Source organism: Dama dama, chromosome 15, assembly GCF_033118175.1.
Source record: "Dama dama isolate Ldn47 chromosome 15, ASM3311817v1, whole genome shotgun sequence".
NCBI classification, from domain to species: Eukaryota; Metazoa; Chordata; class Mammalia; order Artiodactyla; family Cervidae; genus Dama; species Dama dama.
Genome location: NC_083695.1, coordinates 38,367,213 through 38,387,353, shown reverse-complemented (window position 1 = coordinate 38,387,353; position 20,141 = coordinate 38,367,213). Strand labels below are relative to the sequence as shown.

The 20,141-nt window shown below is 46.8% G+C and overlaps 1 protein-coding gene across 1 annotated transcript; it reads right to left on the bottom strand.

Annotated features, from left to right (window-relative positions):
* Positions 1-4,021: 4,021 nt before the first annotated feature.
* On the bottom strand, positions 4,022-18,680 carry LOC133070640 (collectin-43-like). Its single transcript, XM_061163027.1, is given in 9 exon segments — positions 4,022-5,172; positions 7,300-7,383; positions 7,572-7,679; positions 8,044-8,112; positions 8,115-8,135; positions 8,458-8,565; positions 11,245-11,446; positions 13,658-13,758; positions 18,306-18,680. Coding segments are annotated over 8 exon segments (984 nt in total). The 5' UTR covers positions 13,664-13,758; positions 18,306-18,680; the 3' UTR covers positions 4,022-4,786.
* Positions 18,681-20,141: the final 1,461 nt, after the last annotated feature.

Sequence of the window (20,141 nt, the reverse complement as noted above, 5' to 3'; positions counted from 1 at the left end):
AAGGTCAAGGGTGAGGAGATTCTACTGGGTGTAAGGCCACTCAATATGGCCAGAAAGGCTAGTACCTCCCTCCCAGCAAGGGGCAGCCACGATGATTTCCAAGCCCCAGGGCTACGGATTGCATTAGTGAGAGGATTCTGGGGTTTGGGGAGAGGTCCAAACAGGGCTCTACCTGGGGGAGGCCTCAATAGAAGGAATTTGAAACTATGGGAGAGAATGAGCCCAAGACTAGAGTGAGTGCAAGGAGAGAAGGGAGCCAGAGCTGAGGCTCCTGCTCCCCTCTGTGGAGTGTCAGGAGAGGAGGAGAGATGAGTGAAAGAGACTGAAGGATAAGAAGAGTGAAGGACAGGGAAGCCTGGTGTGCTGTAGTCCATGGGGTCACAAAGAGGCAGACATGGCTGAGCAACTGAACAACAATACTTTCAGACATGGAAGAATCTCAGCTTGCTCCCATGATGTCAGCTGGCGTTGTGAGTGTCTTAACATTTCGAAAATAAGAGGCCCACAGCTCTGGCTTCACTTGGCACCTAGGCTACTAAACTAGGGTCATGGCTACTATGGTTTGGGTGAGGCTGATGTGATTGGAGATCCATGCTGACATTTGCTCATAACTGAAGGTGTAGGAGGGAGAGACCTCTGTGTTCAAGAATGGTTAAAATTCTGTATTTTCTGAAATACTTGCCTCATTCCTCTGCTTTAATCAGACTGTGTCTGCAGAGCCCAAATGACTCTCTTTACTTATTCTCTGTGCTGGAGAGATGCAAACCAGACTCCCATGGCCCATGGTGCAGGTTGATCTGAAGCTTCTTCCTAGGCTTTGGGGTCTCAGCATTTACGGACTTCAGCAACACAGGAGTGTTTTTTCTTCCTAGAGAGTCATAAAGTTCCCCCTTGTCTAGAAATATGCGTGGCTTACATATTGGAATGAGTAGTGATCACCCACAGAGCATCTTCTCAGACCAGAATGACCTTCCATGCATCCCATGGCCATGTTGGGCTATGCAGTTCCAGAGTGAGTTGACTGGATAAGAGGTGGGCATCTGAGATAGGTAGATGCATTTCCACATAGTTTGGAATTGATGTCAAGCAAGAGAGCAAGAGTTTCTGATCTCTGTGATTTTGAGACCTGGACATAGAGGAAGTTGCTGTGCAAAGAAGGGAAAGCGGTGAGGATGGGCAGAGAGAGGCAGAAGCCACAGAGGTAGCACAAGATTGCCTGTGCCCACCAGTCCTTCTAAAGTCAATTCAGAATTCTCTGTTCTCAGGAAAAAATGCCTCCCTTGGGCTCAACTAGATCCAATTGTTTGTCTTATATGCGATAAAAACAGGATGCTCTAAACTCCCTTGATAATAATGACCAGGCATGGCCTTTATACTAAAGAGCTGTTTGCTCATAACTGTTTATATTTTGGATACTATCAGAAATTGAGGATATTTTCTGTAACAGGAGAAAGATCTTAGCAGGAGCCTGAGCTGTGTACACGCTGTTGAGAGGTGTGCCTTTGTTTTCAGACCTGCTGTCCCGTATACCTGCTGTAGCTGGAAGTGTGTTGGGAAGAGGGGTGGGACTTGGGGGTCTATTCAGAAAGGGCCAGATAGGTCAGTCCTCCTGGTCCCTGGGAACAAAGAAAAGAGTGGCTGGTTTCCTGTCTTGAGGAGGGGTATTCATCAACCCTTTCCATGAGCCTGTGGTTCCTTCAGGCCTCATTCCAAATTCTGAAGTACAGATGTCGTTTAAATTTTTCTTTGCAGTGTGTTCAGTCACCCACTTGGGTCTGACTCTTTGCAACCCCATGGCCTGGAGCACACCAGGCCTCCCTGTCCCTCACCATCTCCCGAAATTTCTCCAAGTTCAAGTCCATTGCATCGGTGATGCTTTCCAGCCATCTCATCCTCTGACGCCCTCGTCTTCTTCTGCCCTCAATCTTTCCCAGCATAAGGGACTTATCCATAGAGTCAGCCATTTGCATCAGATGACCAAACTACTGGAATTTCATCATCATTCCTTCCAATGAGTTTTCAGAGTTGATTTCCCTTAGGATTGACTGGTTTGATCTCCTTGCTGTCCAGGTGACTTTCAGGAGTTTTTCTAGCACCACAGTTTGAAGGCATCAATTCTTTGGCATTCCGCTTCTTTACGGTCCAGCTTTCACAACTGTTCATGACCACTGGGACAACCATAGCCTTGACTATATGGACCTTGTTGGCAGAGTAATGTCTCTGCTTTTCAGCATGCTGTCTGGGTTTGTCATAGCTTTCCTGCCAAGAAGAAATCGTCTTCTGATTTCATGGCTGCAGTCATCATCTGCAGTGATCCCAAGAAGAGGAAATTTGTCACTACTTCCACATTTCCCCCTTCTATTTGCCATGAAGTAATGTGACTGGATGTCATGATTTTAGTTTTTTTTTTCTTTAATATTTAGTTTTTATCTGGCTCTTTCCCTCTTCCTTGTCTCTCATCAAGAGACTCTTTAGTTCCCCTTTGCCTTTTGCCCATAGAGTGGTATCATCTGCATATCTGCGGTAGCCATGTTTCTCCCACCTATCTTCATTCCAGCTAGTAACTCATCCAGCCCGACATTTCTCATGGAGTGCTCAGTGTGTGGGTTAAATAAATAGGGGAACAGCAGTTCGCCCTGTTGTGCTCCTTTCTCAATCTTGAACCAGTCAGTTGTTTCACACAGGGTTCTGACTGTTGCTTCTTCCCCCACGTACAGGTTTCTCAGGAGACATGTAAGATGGTCTGGTATGCTCATCTCTTTAAGAGCTTTGCACAGTTTGTTTTGATCCACACAGTCAAAGGCTTTAGCATAGTTGATGAAATAGAGATAGATGTCTTTCTGGAATGCCCTTGCTTCCTCTACAATCCAGTGAAAGTTGGCAATATGATCTCTGGTTCCTCTTCCTTTTCTAAACCCAGCTTGGATTTCTGGAAGTTCTTGGTTCACACAATGCTAAAGACTGGCATACAAAATTTTAACCATGATCTTACTAGCATGGGAGATGAGTGCAATTGTCCAACAGTTAGTACATTCTTTACTACTACTTTTCTTTGGAATTGGGATGAGGATTGACTTTTTCCAGTTCTGTGGCTATTGCTGGGTCTTCTGGATTTGCTAACATGTTGAATGCAGCACCTTGATGGCATTATCCTTTAGGGTTTTGAATAGCTTTAGTGGAACTCCTTGCAGTAGTATGTCAATAAAATCAAGTAAATATACAGAGGCCTATGGTCAAAACTTACAAGCCACAAGTGTAAGTTCTGGGGTCAGATGGCCTTTTACATGAATGAGTTGTAGAACCAGTGCTCCTGATCTCGGAGGGAGAGCAGCGAGTGCTTCTGAAGAGATATCTTATTTCCCTTTGCCTGCCCAAGGATGGAACCTGGGTAGACTGGATGAAACCCCAGGAATCCTAGTCAACACACCACCAGGAACTAAAGGCTAGAAGCAAAGTGACTCTGGCTCTTTCCCCCATTTGAAAGCAAGAATGTTTCAAGGAGGCAAAAAGGATAAATAGGTACAAAGTTTATTATTAGAGACACAGCACACTGTATGGCAGAGCACACAGAGAAACAGGTTGTTTATTTAAGACAGAAGCAAAGCAGAAATACGCCCCCAGAGAGAAAGGGTATGGGCATCCTCTCTAATGAGGAGGAGCGCAGTAAGTCAGAACTAAGCAGAGACACATACCATGGTAGAGTGAGGATGTCCTGAATGAGGGGGAGCACAGTAAAAAGTGACATAAATGACTTATGTAAGACAGTCCTTCAGGGACTTTGTTTACCTTTTTTTACCTTAAATCTTGTTAATTTCTTACAACTGACTGGGCCATGGACCCTCCCCCAGGTGCCTGTGAAACTGTTTTCTAAGATACATCCCATGTCAGGGTCTTATTAGTACATGTCCACACTTATTATGGGGTCGGGCCCCTCCCTTTTTGACCCCCAAGAAGCTATCCTGAGCATGTGTAGATAGGGAAGACTTTGTTGAACTCAGGAGTGGGCACCATATCACTTTGCTTTAGCAAAGCTCAGCTTTTGCCACTAGCTTTGTCCTTGGAGTGTCTAGGTGAGAATAAAACTTGAATTTTACTCGAATTGACAAACACCAGTTGTCCAGCCCAGAGGCTCACTAACTCCGAGTTTACTACCTATGCAAGTTCCCTTCATCTCTGTGTCTTGATTTCCATTTCTCTAAACTGAGAAGCACTTGAATAACTATCTCTGAGGCAGAGTGGAGATGAACATCCCTTGTACTTCAAGGAAGGAAGAGGTTGGGGGATGAATCTGAACATAGCTGGACACCCTCTCTGCCTGAAACTTCAGAAGGGATTAGGACTGTGAATTGTACATTCTCTGATGAGCCATCCACAGTCACATTGTCATGGGAAGAAAGAGATCCTGGGTGGTCAAGGTCAAGGGTGAGGAGATTCTACTGGGTGTAAGGCCACTCAATATGGCCAGAGAAGCTGGTGCTTCCCTCCACTGTGACCTCCAAGCCCCAGGGCTGTAGCATACCTTGGTTAGAGGAGTCTGGGGTTTGGAGAGAGGTCCAAACAGGGCTCTACCTGGGGGAGGCATCAATAGAAGGGATTTGAAACCATGGGAGAGAATGAGCCCATGTCTAGAGGGAGTGCAAGAAGAGAAGAGAGCCAGAGCTGAGGATCCTGCCTTCTGGTCTCGTCCTATGGCTCAGTGAGGAAGCCGTGAGCAGCAGAGGTTCACGTTTTTATTGAGATGTTGGCAGCACACAGGCCTGACATTTTCCCCTTCCTCCCCGGGGGCTCAGAACTCGCAGATCACGAGGCGCTGCTCACTGCATTCTATGTCATTCCAATTGCCATCAGAATAGATCTCAACACAGTTCTCTGGGCCTCCATCTTTGGCCTTATTGTTGGGCTCCCCACTGGCCCAGTTGGAATAGACCAGTGACTCCCCTGTGGGGTAGGTGAACCTGCCCTCCGTGGAGATGTCATTCATGATCAGGTAAGCGTGCTTGTTCTGGACTCTGACCAGCTGTGTCACAGCCTCGTTCTCGGCTGCAGAGCGTGGGGAGGCCAGCTGTCCCCTAGCCTCTCTGCAGACTTGCTGGGCATCCGAATATGATTTTTCAGCACCTGCTGTCTTGAAGATCTTCTCCCCGACAGCCAGGCCAGATGGGAAGAGCGCCGCTAGGGAAATGAGGAGAAATGAGGCTGGGCTTCAGGTTGGAGATGTGCCAGCATCTAGAACTTGTGATCCAACTGGAGCCCCCAGCTCCCACCAGGGTACCAGGGCACCAGGTAGAAAAAAGCAAGGCACATAGCTCCTGAGCACTCATCATGTAAGAGGTGAGGACCCTGGAACTCAGGTGCTTATGCAAGAGGCCTAAAGTCGCCCAACTGTAAGATGTAGATGAGGATCAGACCTTGTTAGATGTGACACTAAAGCTCCTATGTGCACTTTCTGTTCCTCCCCGTGATGTTCACCAGAATCCGGGACTTTAATTACTGTGTAAACAGGAAGGACTGTAGCAGGGAAATGACACTTAGAGCCCGGGGCAGCTCCTGAGAGTGGGGAAAACTCCACGCAGGCAGCTCACTCGCTCCCATGCATGATGACCGGGCGTGTGGAGCTGTCTGAGCACTTCTGTGCTGTGTGAAGGGGTGAGGAGAAAGGGAGGGCAGGGGTGCATCTGAGAGCAGCCAAGTGCTGACCTCTGCACTGGGGGCAGTCCATTGTTGGCTTCCGTATGCTTGCAGGTGATGCTACAGCCAGTCAGCCTCCCTGCACCACTGAGCAGGGCATGATGCCATCTGAGAGCGCTGCATGGGGGCAGGAGGGCAGGATGGTATCAGCTTTGGAGAGGGCCCTGTCTGGGCCTCAGAAGTCCATGTGGTCAGCCCCACACTGACAATATCAGCCCAGGTGGCACGGGAAAGTCACTTCCCTTTTCAGAGTCTAATTTCTTATTTCTAAGGTAGAGGTACAGTATATAACAACATCCCCTATGTGGTGTTTAAGTATCTCTTTTTGTGCCATCCCATCCATACCACTCTGGCTTCCAGGATCATTCATGGAAATCCTCAGGGCTGCTAAGAGGGCTCACTGGGTTGGTTCGAAAACCAGGCAGCATCCTGACCCACTGCCTTTTTCCTCTGAGTAGCTTCAATAAGCAGTTGGAGACCAGATTTTCCACATAGTCAGGGTGGCACCCAGACAGCCCTGGACAAGGTCAGTGCAAGCTCATGTGCCATGATTGGTTTACATCCCATTCATCTGGGTGATGGGTGTGCATCGGTGTGCATGTGTGTTCATGTATGTAGATGGTGTGGACTGAGTGGTCTTTAGGTACACATGTGTGGCCAGCACATATGCCGAAGTTCTGCTTTGTTTGTATCAGTCTGCATATGAGGGAGTAAATAGGTGTGCAGATATGCTTGTGCAAGGAGGAAGACATGAACTGCTGGAAATGCTCATCCCTCTACTTCAATACTTAGTTGGCTTGAGTCCGTAGGAGCCAACCCTATGTCTCACCAGATCAGGCCTTTTTACACCCGGCACCTTCAGAAAAATTTTTCAATCACTGAGGTTTCATGAATAATGTGGATTCAAAGCTGACTTCGGAGAAAGCAGAGAAGGAGAAGGTGCAGTTGGTGGAGAGTCCCAAAGGCACAGGGAACTCGGGTGTGTGCTCCAGGAGGCCTCGGCCTGTTTAGGATCCAGGCTTAGGGAATAATCTCTGCTTTAAATACCTAAACAGATGCAGGGAGAGTGCAGCACTGGCCAGATCCTGGAGGCAGACTGCCCCTGCCAGACTCAGAACATTTTTAGGGTGAGATACTTGGTGGCCACACACCAAGGTCAGGTCCCTAGAGCCTTGAACCCCACAAGCAGCATCCCACCCCTGCCTTCAGGACCAGTCCTGGATTCTCTGCTGCCCTGGGCTGTGCGGCTGCTTCTCTGTGCACTTGTACACCTGGCCCCACAGAGGGAAGAAATGCATCCCGCGTTGGGTGACCCCTTGTCTGTCATAGGAACCCGCCCAGGGTAGGCTGTGGTGAACGTCTGCTGAGCTGGTGACATGGACCACATCCTCCTCCTTGTCTCGTGTGTCTACTTAAGCCCCTGGAGCACGTGGCGCACGGCTCTGTCCCAGCCCTGTCCTTAGCCCCACTCCTGTCCCAGGTCTAGGTCCAGTCCCAATCATGGTCCCAGCAAGTCCAATTTAGACCCAGCCCAGTGAACTCCAAGCCAAGCCCAGACTCAGTCTGAGGTCCACCATCGGTGCCAGCTCAGGGTCAGGTCCAGGAGCTCACCTTTCCTATACTGGGAGACAGTATTCCGGAGGCGTTGTACTTCTCCCTCTAAGTTTGTCATCCGCTGCCTCAGAGTATTAACTTCTGCAGGAGAGAGAGGCCAAGTGAAGACAGATCCAGCACTGCCTGGGGTCACTCAGAGCCCAGGCCTCAGGGAAGGGTGACGCATCTTGGGGGAGGGATAAGGACGTGGGATGCGTGACAGGAGGTGCTGGACTGAACAGGGCCTGCTGGCCCCTCCACACCCACTAGAGCCCCCAGAGCTTTCTTACCTGAAAACGCACTCTCCCCCTTTGCTCCTTTTTCTCCAGGATCACCTCTGTCCCCTTTTAGTCCTGGGGGACCCATGGCACCTGAAGGTCCCTGTGGACCAACAGGCCCTGGGATCAGAAAATAGTTGTGTGAGTTCTGGGCACACTTTCCAGCACTTTTCACCTCCCCCAGTACATGGACTGTCATATCCCCGGCAGTATGCCCTCCCCCTGTACAAATGTCCGTCTGTGCCTGCAACCACTCCTTGCATTCTCTCTGTACATTGACTGTCCCAAAACCCAACAACCAGCCTTCCCTGGATACAGACATACCCTGCTGCTCAAACCATCCTCTCCCTGGAGACAGACAGTTCCTAGAACCCAACACTGGCTCTCATCCTGGAATGCCAGTTCTGATCTGGTGGCTGGTGGGGGTGGGCAGGGGGAATATGAGCCCAGCCCAATGTTCATTGCTCACTTGCCACACGAGCACCTCCAGGGGCTCCAGGCTCACTGGGGACACCTCTCTCTCCTTTGAGACCTGCGGGGCCTGGGGAGCCTGCATGCCTGGGGCACCCAGTCCTCCTGCAGAAGGAACACATTGGAGAAGCACGGCTGAGAGTGCGCTCAGCAGGTCCCACTTCCTAGCAGTGCAGCTTGTCACGCACAGCTCCAGGTGAAAGAGCGACCTGGGAGACTGCTCCTGACCACTTGGTCTCCTCTGGGAATGGCATTGGGGAAATTCAGTCAGTGTGGGAATGTGGGTGGAGAGGCCCAGGCCAGGCCGACCAGGCGCGGAGGTTCCAGGCTTTTCCAGACACTGTGCATGTAACCTTGGTCCCCACCAGGGCTGCCCATGTCACCCCTCCCGTCTCCCTCCCTCACCCACCACACACCACCCTCCTACCTTTGGGCCCAGTCTCTCCTTTGGGGCCTGGTGTCCCCGGAGGTCCCATGCTCCCCTGCCTCCCTGAGGGGCCCTCTCTTCCAGTTGGACCAGGCATGCCTGGAAGCCCTGGGGAAAAGGACCAGCCCGGTTAGTGACACTGAATCTCCTTGGAAGTGGGAGTGCATAATAGATGGGGCTAAAAGATCTTTAGCCTAAACATCTCCTAAAGATGTTGTCCCCCACGAAGCTCCAGTCTCCCCTGAAATAACCCCCATGCAAATTGAAGGCAGGAGAAGACGATGACAGAGAAGGGGGTGGTATGATGGCCTCACCACCTCAAAGGACATAAGTCTGAGCAAACTCCAGGAAATAAGGTAGAACAGGGAATCCTGGCATGCTGCAGTCCATGGGGTTACAAAGAGTCAGACAGGGACTGAATGACTGAAATACAAAACTGTACTTAAATGCCTTATCTCCTGGCCATTTACATTCATTTATTCCATAAGTATTCACTGAGCTTCTATTAGATACAAGGTGCTGTCCTAAATTCTGGGATTCTTAGTGGAAAAAAAAAAAAAAAAACAGATAAAACCCTCCCTCATGGAGCTTAAACTCAACTATGTAGAGATACATAACCAAAAGGAAAATGTTTAACATATCAGATCAGAATAAGTGCTACAGAGGTAAATTGAAGCCTAGAGAATTGGCAGGGGTGTCTTCTAAATATGATGGCCAGAGAGGGACTCTTGCGTAAAGCTGTGAAGGGGGTGAGGAGTGAGCCATGAGGATGTGTATGCACAGAGCAAGGACAGGGCCCTGGGGAGGTGGGGGGATGTGTGTGCTCAGGGACCAACAAGAAGCCAGTGTGGTCAGTGCCCAGGGAGTGTGGGAGGAGGGGAAGGAAATGAGCTCAGAGACATCAGCAGAGCTGAGTGGTGGGGATGTGTGGGGTATGAGGTTTCACTCCCAGGGGAGAATTGTCCCCCTGGACGGACTCTCTCACTGACTCCTTCTGGGCAGGAATCTCAGAGGCACTGAGTAAGGAAGGAATTATCCCTGGAAATACAGCTCCCCAGGCAGGGTCCAGGTGTTATTGGCCCTGCATGACACGTCTGGTGCATCCCCAAGTGACCCAGCCCCACCCTCTACCTCTGCTCAAGGGTGTCTCCTCTCAGGCCCATCTCGTCCTTCACATCAGGTTCTTGGGAACATGTGTGTCAGAATCTGTGGGGGAGGTTGTCCCCAGTGCAGACTCTGGCCCCACCCAGCCCTACTGGTCAAGATCTGAGGATGCTTAGATCTCCATGAAATTCCTAGACCCATCACAGTTGAACGACAGCAGTGCCTGGATCTGGGGAGCCAGTGTGGAGCCTGGTCTTGGCCTGACTGTGCACTGTTCTCTCTCCAAGCACTGGCTCGAGGCCAGGCTTGGAAAACACAAGAAATGATGGTCTGGGGAACATCCATGCAGCTGAGGGGCCACTGTAGGAAAAATCCCCACCCCTCCCCTGCCCTGGGATTCAATTCAGGGCCCCTCTGAGAGCTAGAGAATGCTCGTACCTTGAATTCCACTCCACTATTGAGTTCACTTCTAGGCAGCCTTATTAAGGCCCAGTTCATTCATGCTTGAAGCTACTTTCTGTATGTAAAGGACAGACAGATACTTATAAAGACTGGTGTGTGTAGGAACCAGCAACAAGGATCCTACAAATGTTGCTCATTTCCTTCTTCCCCAACCAAAATACAAACTAGAGAAAGTTAAAAAGACCTCAGTTGATCCCTCCACAGCCCTGGTTCAGTGCCATGGCGGTGCCCTCGTCCTTGTTGCTGGTTCATTGAATTCTCACTTCTCGCCAGTAACACAGATCTTCTCCTGTGGCGCAGTGTTTCTCAGACACTTCCCTTAATAAGCAGTATCTTGGGAAACCTCAGGAGAATCCACCTGATTGCTGATTATAGCAAGAGGATGCAACATTAGCCTAAAGCCTCACCCAAAAAAAAAAGAAAATGCACGGGGAAGGCGTGGCTCAACTATTTTTCACTGTGTGGTCATGTTATTCCCATCCACAGATGAGCAAATTGAGACTCAGAAACACTGAGTGACTTTTCCCTAGGGGACTCTGTTGTTGAAACAGAGCTAGTAGACAAGCACAGATGTGTCTGAAAAAGAAACTCATGTCCTTTTTGCCTTCCAGGTTGGGTTTTACCTAGCAACTTTGTGTCACAATTGTCTTCCCTATCAAATGAGATTAATGCATCACTTGTTAGACTTTTGGTGAGATTAAATAAACTACTCAAGGGAACTCCTAAGCACAGGGCTGGACAAAGAAATATAAGCTTCCTTTCTTTCTCTCTGTAATATATTTAGGGAAAATCCTTTTATTCAGGCTTGAGTATGGGGCTACAGTGTCTCATCCTTTCCCACCCATCATGGAGTAGAACCTAATTAAATATTAAAAATCTTTAACACCCTGGAGAGGAACCATTTAATCCAAATGGACAGTAATTAAATTCTAGAGCAGATGACTCCAAATACCAGTCATTTACTCACTCTTTGCACGTTCTTGGGTTGGTTGGAGTCAGAAGATTCTAGGGGAGGAATCAGGACAGCTGGTGATGAAGTTGGAGGCTCAGGGCAGCCAGTAAAGCTGTGTTTTAGGTGGGCTCAAAATCTGGGTGAAACCCGCCCACTTAGGAAGAAGATTATCTATAAGGCTTCCGGAGCAGAAGACTCAGTTTCCGGCTTGGTTACAACCCCAGTGTCCACCCCTTCCCACAAGAACAGGCCCATGGTCCCAGTTCTACCTGGATCCCCCTTCTCCCCCCGGGGGCCTTCTTTTCCATCTTGTCCGTCACGACCACGAAGGCTATCCGCTGGTGGGGCACACACAACCACGGTGCAGGGATCGGTGAGTGTTTTCTCAGAATAGATATCCATTTCTTCACCCAGGGAACTCTGGGACTGTGGAAGCAGGAGCAACATGGAGAAAGGGAGGAGAAGCATGTCCTAGGCAGAGGAATAGAAAGAGGGGGTGCTCTTCATCCAAGGATGAGGACTAGGGCTGGCCTAGCTCCTTGAGATCAGGAGAAGCCCTTCCCTTCCTTCTCTCCCATCCTCTGGAGACAAGAGCAGCAGGGACCCAAAAGCAGTTTAGGGAAAGGTGGGATAAAGTCTGGTCAGGGAGGACATGAACAGATCAGCTAGTCTGCCAGCAGCATGAATCTACTCTCAGATGCTCTGTGTCATCCCTTTTGGGGCTTGTCATCCTTGCCAGTGGTACTGTGACCAGGATGTAGAATTTCTCACTGAGGCCATCTGTCACATCAGGAGGGACTCACTGAGGGCCCTCAGGTGGGACCTGTCCCCTTCTGGACCTGACTGTCCTTTTCTGTATCAGTAAGGTGGTTGGCTTAGCTGTGACAAGGCAGACTTGTTTCCTCTAACTTGCTGTTCTGGACAGACTAGTATTGGAGGTCTGCAGTGCTGTCTGAAAAAAAGCCAGAGTCCTAAACTGGGTGAGATCTGTCCTGACCACAGGATGGGAGCATGACTGTGTGTTTACCGGGGTTTGTCATTCCTGAGCTCCACAAGGAAAGTCCCTGGCATACCTAGAGTCTGTCCAGACTTCCAAGAGGAGTTGGGCCAGCAGCCTCATGGAGGAAAGGACATGTGAGATGCACAGTTAGGGGAAGCCTGGCTTCAGAGGAGGAAAGGCAGATGTCCAATAGAGCTTCCAGTTACCATCAGAAAGGGACTCAGGAGCTACGTGAGATCTGGGGTGGGTACAGGACATGGGTCAGTCCCACTGTTGGGCTTCTTTCTTCTCTCAGGCAGAAACTATAATTCTTTCACCGTGGAAAGGGCTCATGGGTATTGGAAAGACTCGAAAGCAAGCCTGCCTGACCTGTGCAAACAAAGGACAGAGGGTCGCTGGCAGGCTGAGGTAGTGGGAGGGAAGGGGCTTTCTGGCCAGAGAAGTGCCTCCTTCCAGGAGGACGATGAATTGCATTTTCCACGGGAACTTCCAGACAACGGCATCAGAGATCTGGTTGGATGTCACATCCAACTCTCCCCTTCTCCCAGCCCAGGAAACACATCTCCCACCAAACAAAAGGAACACAGTGTAGAGCATCCATTATTACCTTGTGCCCCACCTCCAACACTCACCCTCCTAGACTGGAGCAGCTACACAGACCCTGCCTTCCTCAGCACCAGTAGGATAAAGCTCCCATTCAGGCAGGAAGATACTCACTGGACACAGGAAAGCAAATTGAGAGGCACGGACAGAGACACTCACTGTTGCTTCCTCTAGGGCTTCAGAACCTCCAGGCAAGTTGAAGTTCCTCAGCCACTAGTGACTATTTATACCTACCCTGTAACCTGAGGTTACAGTGCCAGTTTCCAGAGAAAAGAAGGGCAAACTTTGGCTTGTTGACTCAGTCAATTTCGCCCCAACCTGGGTTCTGGACATTTGCCACTGATGTTCATGGCTCTAAACACACATTAGAATTCAAAGAGCACCCTCAGCCCACGATCTCATCGGTATCTCACTGCAACCCTGAGAGTTTAGTTGTAGTGTCAGTGTCTGTGTTTTACGGATGTCCAGGAATCCAAGGTCCAGAGAAGACAAGCAAATTGCACAATAACCTTGCAAAAGCAGCCTGCCTACACAGAATCCAAGAAGCAGCAGCTGCTGTGCCCATTTCTCTTCCTTCTCATCTCAACATTGCTGCTCAGGCACTAGGAAAGAGCTGGGGGCTGCCTGGCAGGTCTGAGCAGGAATGAGGCTGGTAGAGGGGCTGCTGAGGTAACAGCCTGTGGGGGGCATTGTCTGGGGGAGCTGCCACCCAGCAGGGGTCACTCTTTTGCTTTCTGCTGTATCTAGGACAGCCCTCCACTTGCCTTTTATAGGATTGTGTTGGTCCTTTAATGGACCAGAACCTGGTGGTCCGGAGTCGAGGATAAGAAAGTAAGAGAGAGAGAAAGAAAGAAAGAGGGAGGGAGGGATGGAAGGATGGAAGGAAAGAAAGAAAGAATGAATGAAGGAAAGAAAGACATGAGGACCATAGCTCTGATGGAGCAAAGGTGTTTTAATCAAAATGGTGTGGGCATATATACTGTCTTATAAGGTAGTTATTCACAGCAAAGATAAAGATTAAAATTCCAGACTTAAAAAACACAAAGTGATCCCTATTAAAGAGAGAAGAGGGTACTTACCACCATAATGAGAAACTAACAAAGGAAATGCCTGGATTCCTCAGCCTGGGAAAGGCGTGCCTCTCCTCTTAATTCAGGAATTAATAAGGACCGAAGGATTCCTGACAGATAAACAGCACACAGGATGCCTCCTGTTGAATGCTTCCTGACAATTCCCCCTATTTTATCATATAGTAAAAAAAAAAAAAAAAAGTCCTGACCAAAAGAGTTTGGTTAGTATTAACCACCTTATAGAAAGGCAACGATAAACAACAAATACAATTATCAAGACAATCATCAAAGTTACAGTTCCAGACCAGATGCTGTGAGTAATAGTTTGAAACTATCTTCGTGGGTCTAGCCTAGATAATTGATCAGCGAGCTGTCCAGCTAAAGGTTTTCAAATTAGTGGAAGATGGCAGATGTTTAGAAACAGTTTCAAAGATTTCCTTTTGCAGTAATTGTACATTCAGAGAGGCATTATAATGTAAATGAACTTGATTTGTTCCCTGTAGGTACTATGATTGAATTGAGCAGGAGTAACACAAAACTGGCAATTAATACAAGTTACAGATTAAATTGTAAATTTCTTATGGCTATAACAAAAGGAAGTGGGACACAGGCCTGTATAAAATATGACCGATTATAGAGAAAGAAATAGTTACTATAACCACGACTGGTCCCTGTGAAATGTCTGGTCTAAGTCGCAAGTTCTTCGATATTTGCAGCAAGTTTTTATATGTCCCATAGTTCAGGCCCAATTTGTTTATCGAGCACGATTTGAGGAGGAGGAGGGGATGCCATTCCACATCAAGCCAGCCAAGAAGCCCTTTGTCATGGTAAAAGTAACCTTTTACATAATGTTTTTTGTTCTTTCCCTAACTCTTTCCCTAAAGTTACAGTCGTAAACATGTTTCACAGACAGAAAGGGCAGCAATGTCCGAACGTCTTCTTTTGGAGGCAGGACAAAAGTCCAAATTTGTCAGCTGACCTTTATGCATAATTTTCCTGGGCCCAGGCACAGTGGAAGGCCTAAAGAAATGTTAATTAGTTTTCCCTCCTCCCCAGGGTGTGAGTGTTCCAGGCAGGGGGCATATGGGTGGAGTCATTGGTTGATACCATCAGTCTTTTCTCCATCCATTTTACGACCTGTTGTAAAGGGGGGTTGGGTAAATAAGCCCAGTTAAGTCTGATTTGTTAATCTGGCTCAAGCCGGGGTCGCGCAGGTCAGCATAGCCATAGGAAGGTTTTCAGGACTCTGAGGCATTTCCTGTTGAGAAATCAGATTTTCAGCTTTATTAGTGAGGGCTTTTATCTGTCGCCAAGAGGGGAGGTCACAGGGTTGAAGCCACCGAGGGCAGTGCTTTCTGGAGATCTTTTTTTTCTTTTTTCCTGGAGATCTTTCGAGCAGCCATGGCCCGTATTGGAGTTTCTTCCTCCTGGGGTTCTTGTTGTTTCATCTCCATTTTGAATGTCGGGGGGCCCCCTTGGGTCGAATTTTCCAAGGAAAAAGTTTGTTGGATCCATCTGGGGAAATACAAGCATATCCCCTTCCCTGTAAGATTCATTTCCCAGATTTCTATTGATTATTGAACCCGTCTTGATACCAAATGGGCAGAGGAAGAGAAGTGTCCTTCAATTCCTCGAAATGTCTTTCTGCTCTTGTCAAGATATCTCCTTGTGGCAAGTTTAAAAAATTTAAAACAAGTAAAGCTGTATTAACAATAGTTATAGGCTTCTGCTTTAGATAAGGAAGACAATAGTGTACCTGTGTATTCTCCCTTCTTTAATTTTTTCTATTTGTAACTTTAGTGTGTAATGTGTTTGTTCAACTGTGTCTTGTGTCTGTGGATTATAAGGAATACCTGTAATGTGTTTAATAGAAAAAGATTGTAAATTGTTTAAAGTGTCTAGAAATATAGGCAGGGCCATTGTCTGTTTTAATAGAACTAGGAGTTTATGGTGGAGGTTTCTATATTTTTTAATACAAAAACTGAATATACAGAATCAGAGACTATATTAATGGGGTAAGGATGTAGGCAAATAACTTGAATAAGAGAATATAATTCATTTTGTTGAGGAGAATGAAATTTAGTATAAAAGACTTTTTATTTTTTAAGAGACCAGAATGAAGCTTTGGTGTTTTTAGTCCCATCTATATAAAAGTAATGCGAGAAATAATAAATTCAGTGTTTTTGAAGAAATTCGATAGCTTACCAGAAGGATAATGAAATGAAATTTCTCCAAAATATTTTAGAAAAACTAATTGGAAATCCGTAGACGTTTGTAATGTGTTCTCAAATTGAGATTTATATGTAATAAAGTTTTATTAAAATATAAAGGAGATAGAGAAAGCTTCTGACAAAGGCATCAGAAGGGGGCAGAAAGAGTGCCCCCCTGCTAGTCTTTAGCCAGGGGTCATATAACTACTAGCAGTCTGCTAATGAGAGAGGAAATGTCTCAAAACTGAAGAGAATAGCACCAGGCCCCTCGCCCACAACATGCATTTTGAGATAATCTTGGCACCATGTGAGTTGTCTTAGGCCACAAAATGATTGACATGAATCTTGAAGAAAGGCAGAATTCCAAGCAAATACAGTTTCATTAGCATAGCTTAAGAGAACATTTGCATGAGTAAAACATACCGGTTTGTCAAGTCGGTTCTGAGTCTAGGCAGAACGGACTTGAAGGCAGAGTCTGGGGTAAATGTATAGCACATTAACATAGCTTAAGACAAACATTTCTATAAGAAAAATGCATTAGTTAACTCAGGGTTTGAGAATAGTCAACTTCAAGTGAAACCAGGTGTCATTATGGCAACACAGTATTTTAAGAGAAACATCCTTTTAAATTTGTATAAAGAAGGGAAAAAATAAGAAATATCACTAGTTTGTTTCCTCCTGCTGCTTAAGAGAGACAAAGATGTCTGACACTTGCAGCCTATTTTCTCTATTTGGAGACCCCTGGCCTTCCTGCCTGTTAAGTTAAACTAGATCGGCCAAGTAAAAGACTGAAGGTTTGTGGGGGGAGGGGCCCAAAATGTCCAGTAGGTATTCTAGAGGGGACTGCTTGAGGGTAAAGGAGTTTAGAGCTGGTATATCGACAGCAGCACTGCCGGATGTTGAGGGTTTGAGGGAAAAGATGGAATTTGCCCCTGGTTTTTGTTAATGGGGACCTGGGGGGTCTCCTGCTTGGAGTTTTCCGGAATAGGTTTCCCTTCAATATCAAATTTAGATTTACACTCTTTGGCCCAATGCATTTCTCTATGGCAGCTAGGGCAGATTTTTGGAGGTTTTTTTTTTTTAACTTTCTTAGGGCAGTCTCTTTTTAAATGGTTCTTATCTCCACATGTAAAGCATCCTTCATTTCCCTTTCTTAAGGCATTTCCCTTTCTTTTAGCTAGCATTTGCATCTTTTGAGTTTCTGATCTTATATTGCGACAAGCCTTCAAATAATCAAAAATAGTCCCTGTCTCATGAATTGGGGCTATAGCCCTTTGACATTCCTTATTTCCATTTTCATAAGCAAGTAATTTTTCTAGTTGCCTTTTAGCTTCTTCTCCAATTACTGTATGGGAAATAGCAGTTTCTAATCTAGCTAAGAAATCAGCATATGTTTCATTAGGTCCCTGCAATATTTTAATGTAGCTACCTGTAGGCTCCCCTTGAGGAGTAATTCGATCCCAAGCTTCAAGGGCCACTGCTTTTAATTGATCATGCAACAAAGGAGGGCATCATATTTGAGCTTCTATAGTGTCAAATTGTCCAGTGCCAGTTAGTATCTCAAAAGTAATTTGATTTCAGGGAGCGCCAGCTTGAGCATTTCTGTTAGCATGATCTCTGGCTATATCTTGAAACCACATTGTCCATTGAAGATACTCTCCTGGTTTAAGGAGAGCTTTTATTAAATTTCGCCAATCATAGGGAATCAAGCTTCCAATAGAAGACGCCATAGCATTTAGAATCTCTCTAGTAAAAGGTGAATGTGAGCCATACATAGTTGCAGGCTTTTTCACTTGTTGCATGTGAAAAAAGTTAATGCCTTCATATTGAGGTATTATCTGCCCTTGAGCGTCAGCATTTCTTAAAACTGGAAAGGCAGAAAAACCATTGGCTTCAGAGGCTTATGATTGCAAAGCCAACAATTCAGAGAGCCTCTGTCACAAAGGGGGTAGATTATTGTTATTCAGAAAGATGTTGTTGGTTTTAATGTTAAAAGGTGTCTTAAGGGAGTTGTTGCCAAAATCATTAGGTTCTATCAAGGGAGAGACTTTGGGATTTCTGCCTGCTGGCAGGAGAGGAGCACTTGGAGCAACTGGATCAGGGTTAGTAGGAAAATTCTGAAATATGTTATTCTAATTGGGCCTTTTGTAAGGTATCATCGTCTAATTCATATTCATGTAATAAGTGTTCTGCCTGTTGCCGAATATCAGGAGGACTAGAATTACCTTGAAATGGCAGAATTGCAGCTTAAATGAGAGCCCATAGGGGCCAGAAATCTATCAGAACTACCTTCATTAGGGAACCAAGGGTTACATTCAACCACTGTCTGAAGGCAAGCCTCTATTCGCTGGCATGAAACAAAAATCCCTAAACTTTAAATAAGTGCTGAAGTAAAGTAGAAAATTGAGGGGGCTTTCCAACCGATTGACCCATGTCTTTATACTTACTGGTCTCAATAGGCCCTCTGGATCCCTCCGTCCAAATCTTGCCACGTGTAGCAGAGTCCCTATTTCTGGGCGCCACTTGTTGGTCCTTTATTGGACCGGAACCTGGTGGTCCGGAGTTGACGATGAGAGAGTGAAAGAAGGAAAGAGGCTAATATTCCCTGGGTTACGCAGCCAGCTTTCATGCTCCAGGGAATCAGCCAGAAATAGAGAGAGAGAGAGAAAGAAAGACAGGGGGACCCAAGCTCTTATGGAGCAAGGGTGTTTTAATCAACGTGGTGTGGGCACATACATATACTGTCTTACAAGGTAATTATTCACAGCAAAGATAAAGATTAAAATTCCAGACTTAAAAAACACAAGGCAATCCCTTTTAAAGAGAAAAGAGGGTACTTACCACCATAATGAGAAACTAACAAAGGAAATGCCTGGATTCCTCAGCCTCAGGAAAGGCGTGCCTCTCCTCTTAATTCCTGAATATTCAGGAATTAATAAGGACCAAAGGATTCCTGACCGATGTGAAACAGCACGCAGGAAGCCTCCTGTTAAATGCTTCCTGACAGGATTGTTGTTGTTCAGTGGTTAAGTTGTGTCTGACTCTTTGTGACCCCATGGACTTCAGCATGCCAGGCTTCCCTCAGTTCACTTCAATTGCTCAAGTCGTGTCCAACTCTGCAACCCCATGGACTGCAGCAAGCCAGGCTTCCCTGTCCATCCCCAACTCCTAGAGCTTACTCAATCTCATTTACACTGAGTCAGTCATGCCATTCAAACATCTCTTCCTCTGTCGTCCCCTTCTCCTCTCGTCTTCAACCTTTCCCAGCATCAGGGTCTTTTCAAATGAATTAGTTCTTCGCATCAGGTGGCCAAAGTATTGGAGCCATCCTCCTTTAACTTGCTTGCCCTAATCTCTCCACTGTTTTAGCCAGTGTTTCCCCATTATGTGGCCCTAGTGGCCAGTTTGGATCCTCAAACTGCTGATACACTGCTGTAACCATCACAGGGAAACTCTCATTCCCAGTGACTGTGGGCTAGTTGTTAGCATCTCTGCTTGCCTTTAGTTCCCTGTGACTTATTTCTTCCATCAACCCTTCCCTTAGGTCTCCACATCAGCAACCCTAGGTCTCCAGCCTCCCCTTTGGCCACCTCATTGGCCGTGCTGACCTGCTCCTGGCCTTTGATGCTCCTTGTATGTTATGGAATCTATGATGTCAGCTTTCCTCAAAGGTAGGGAAAGGTCTTCTCTTTTCCGTACTGCAATTTTTTGAAGAAAGATCCCATAGCACAGGACCTGGGCCCCTAAAGCTTGAGCTCTTCTCTATTCTAGAAAGAATACCCAGCCCCCTCTATTCTAGGATGTTCACACACCACCAAGAGATCTAATCAGCATGGAGGTTGAACTGAACCCTTGCTCTCCTCTCCCCACAAAGCCTAATTGTCAAGTCTTATCCTGGTGACTAGACAAACTCTTCTTATATATGGTGACTTTCATTTCAGGAGTCCTATACTTCATCTCTTCCTGCAAGTTGGCTTCTATTAACTCCAGCCTCCTAGACTCTAAAATACATTCTTCATGCCCTTGCAGCCCATTATAGCACAGAATATGGTGTTTCCTTTGTGTGACTTCACATTCCAACAGAGGCCAGTTCTATTTATGATCAAACCCAGACACTCCAGTTTCTTTGATACCCTTTGCTTTTTGCAATTCCAGCAACACAGGTGAGAAGAATCAGATTTTAAGTGGTGATCACAATGGCTTTCACACAGAGGATCACTGGACCACCCTCTCTTCCCAAACAGTATCCTGAACGACTGCACAGTTTCTCTAGGGGCTAATCA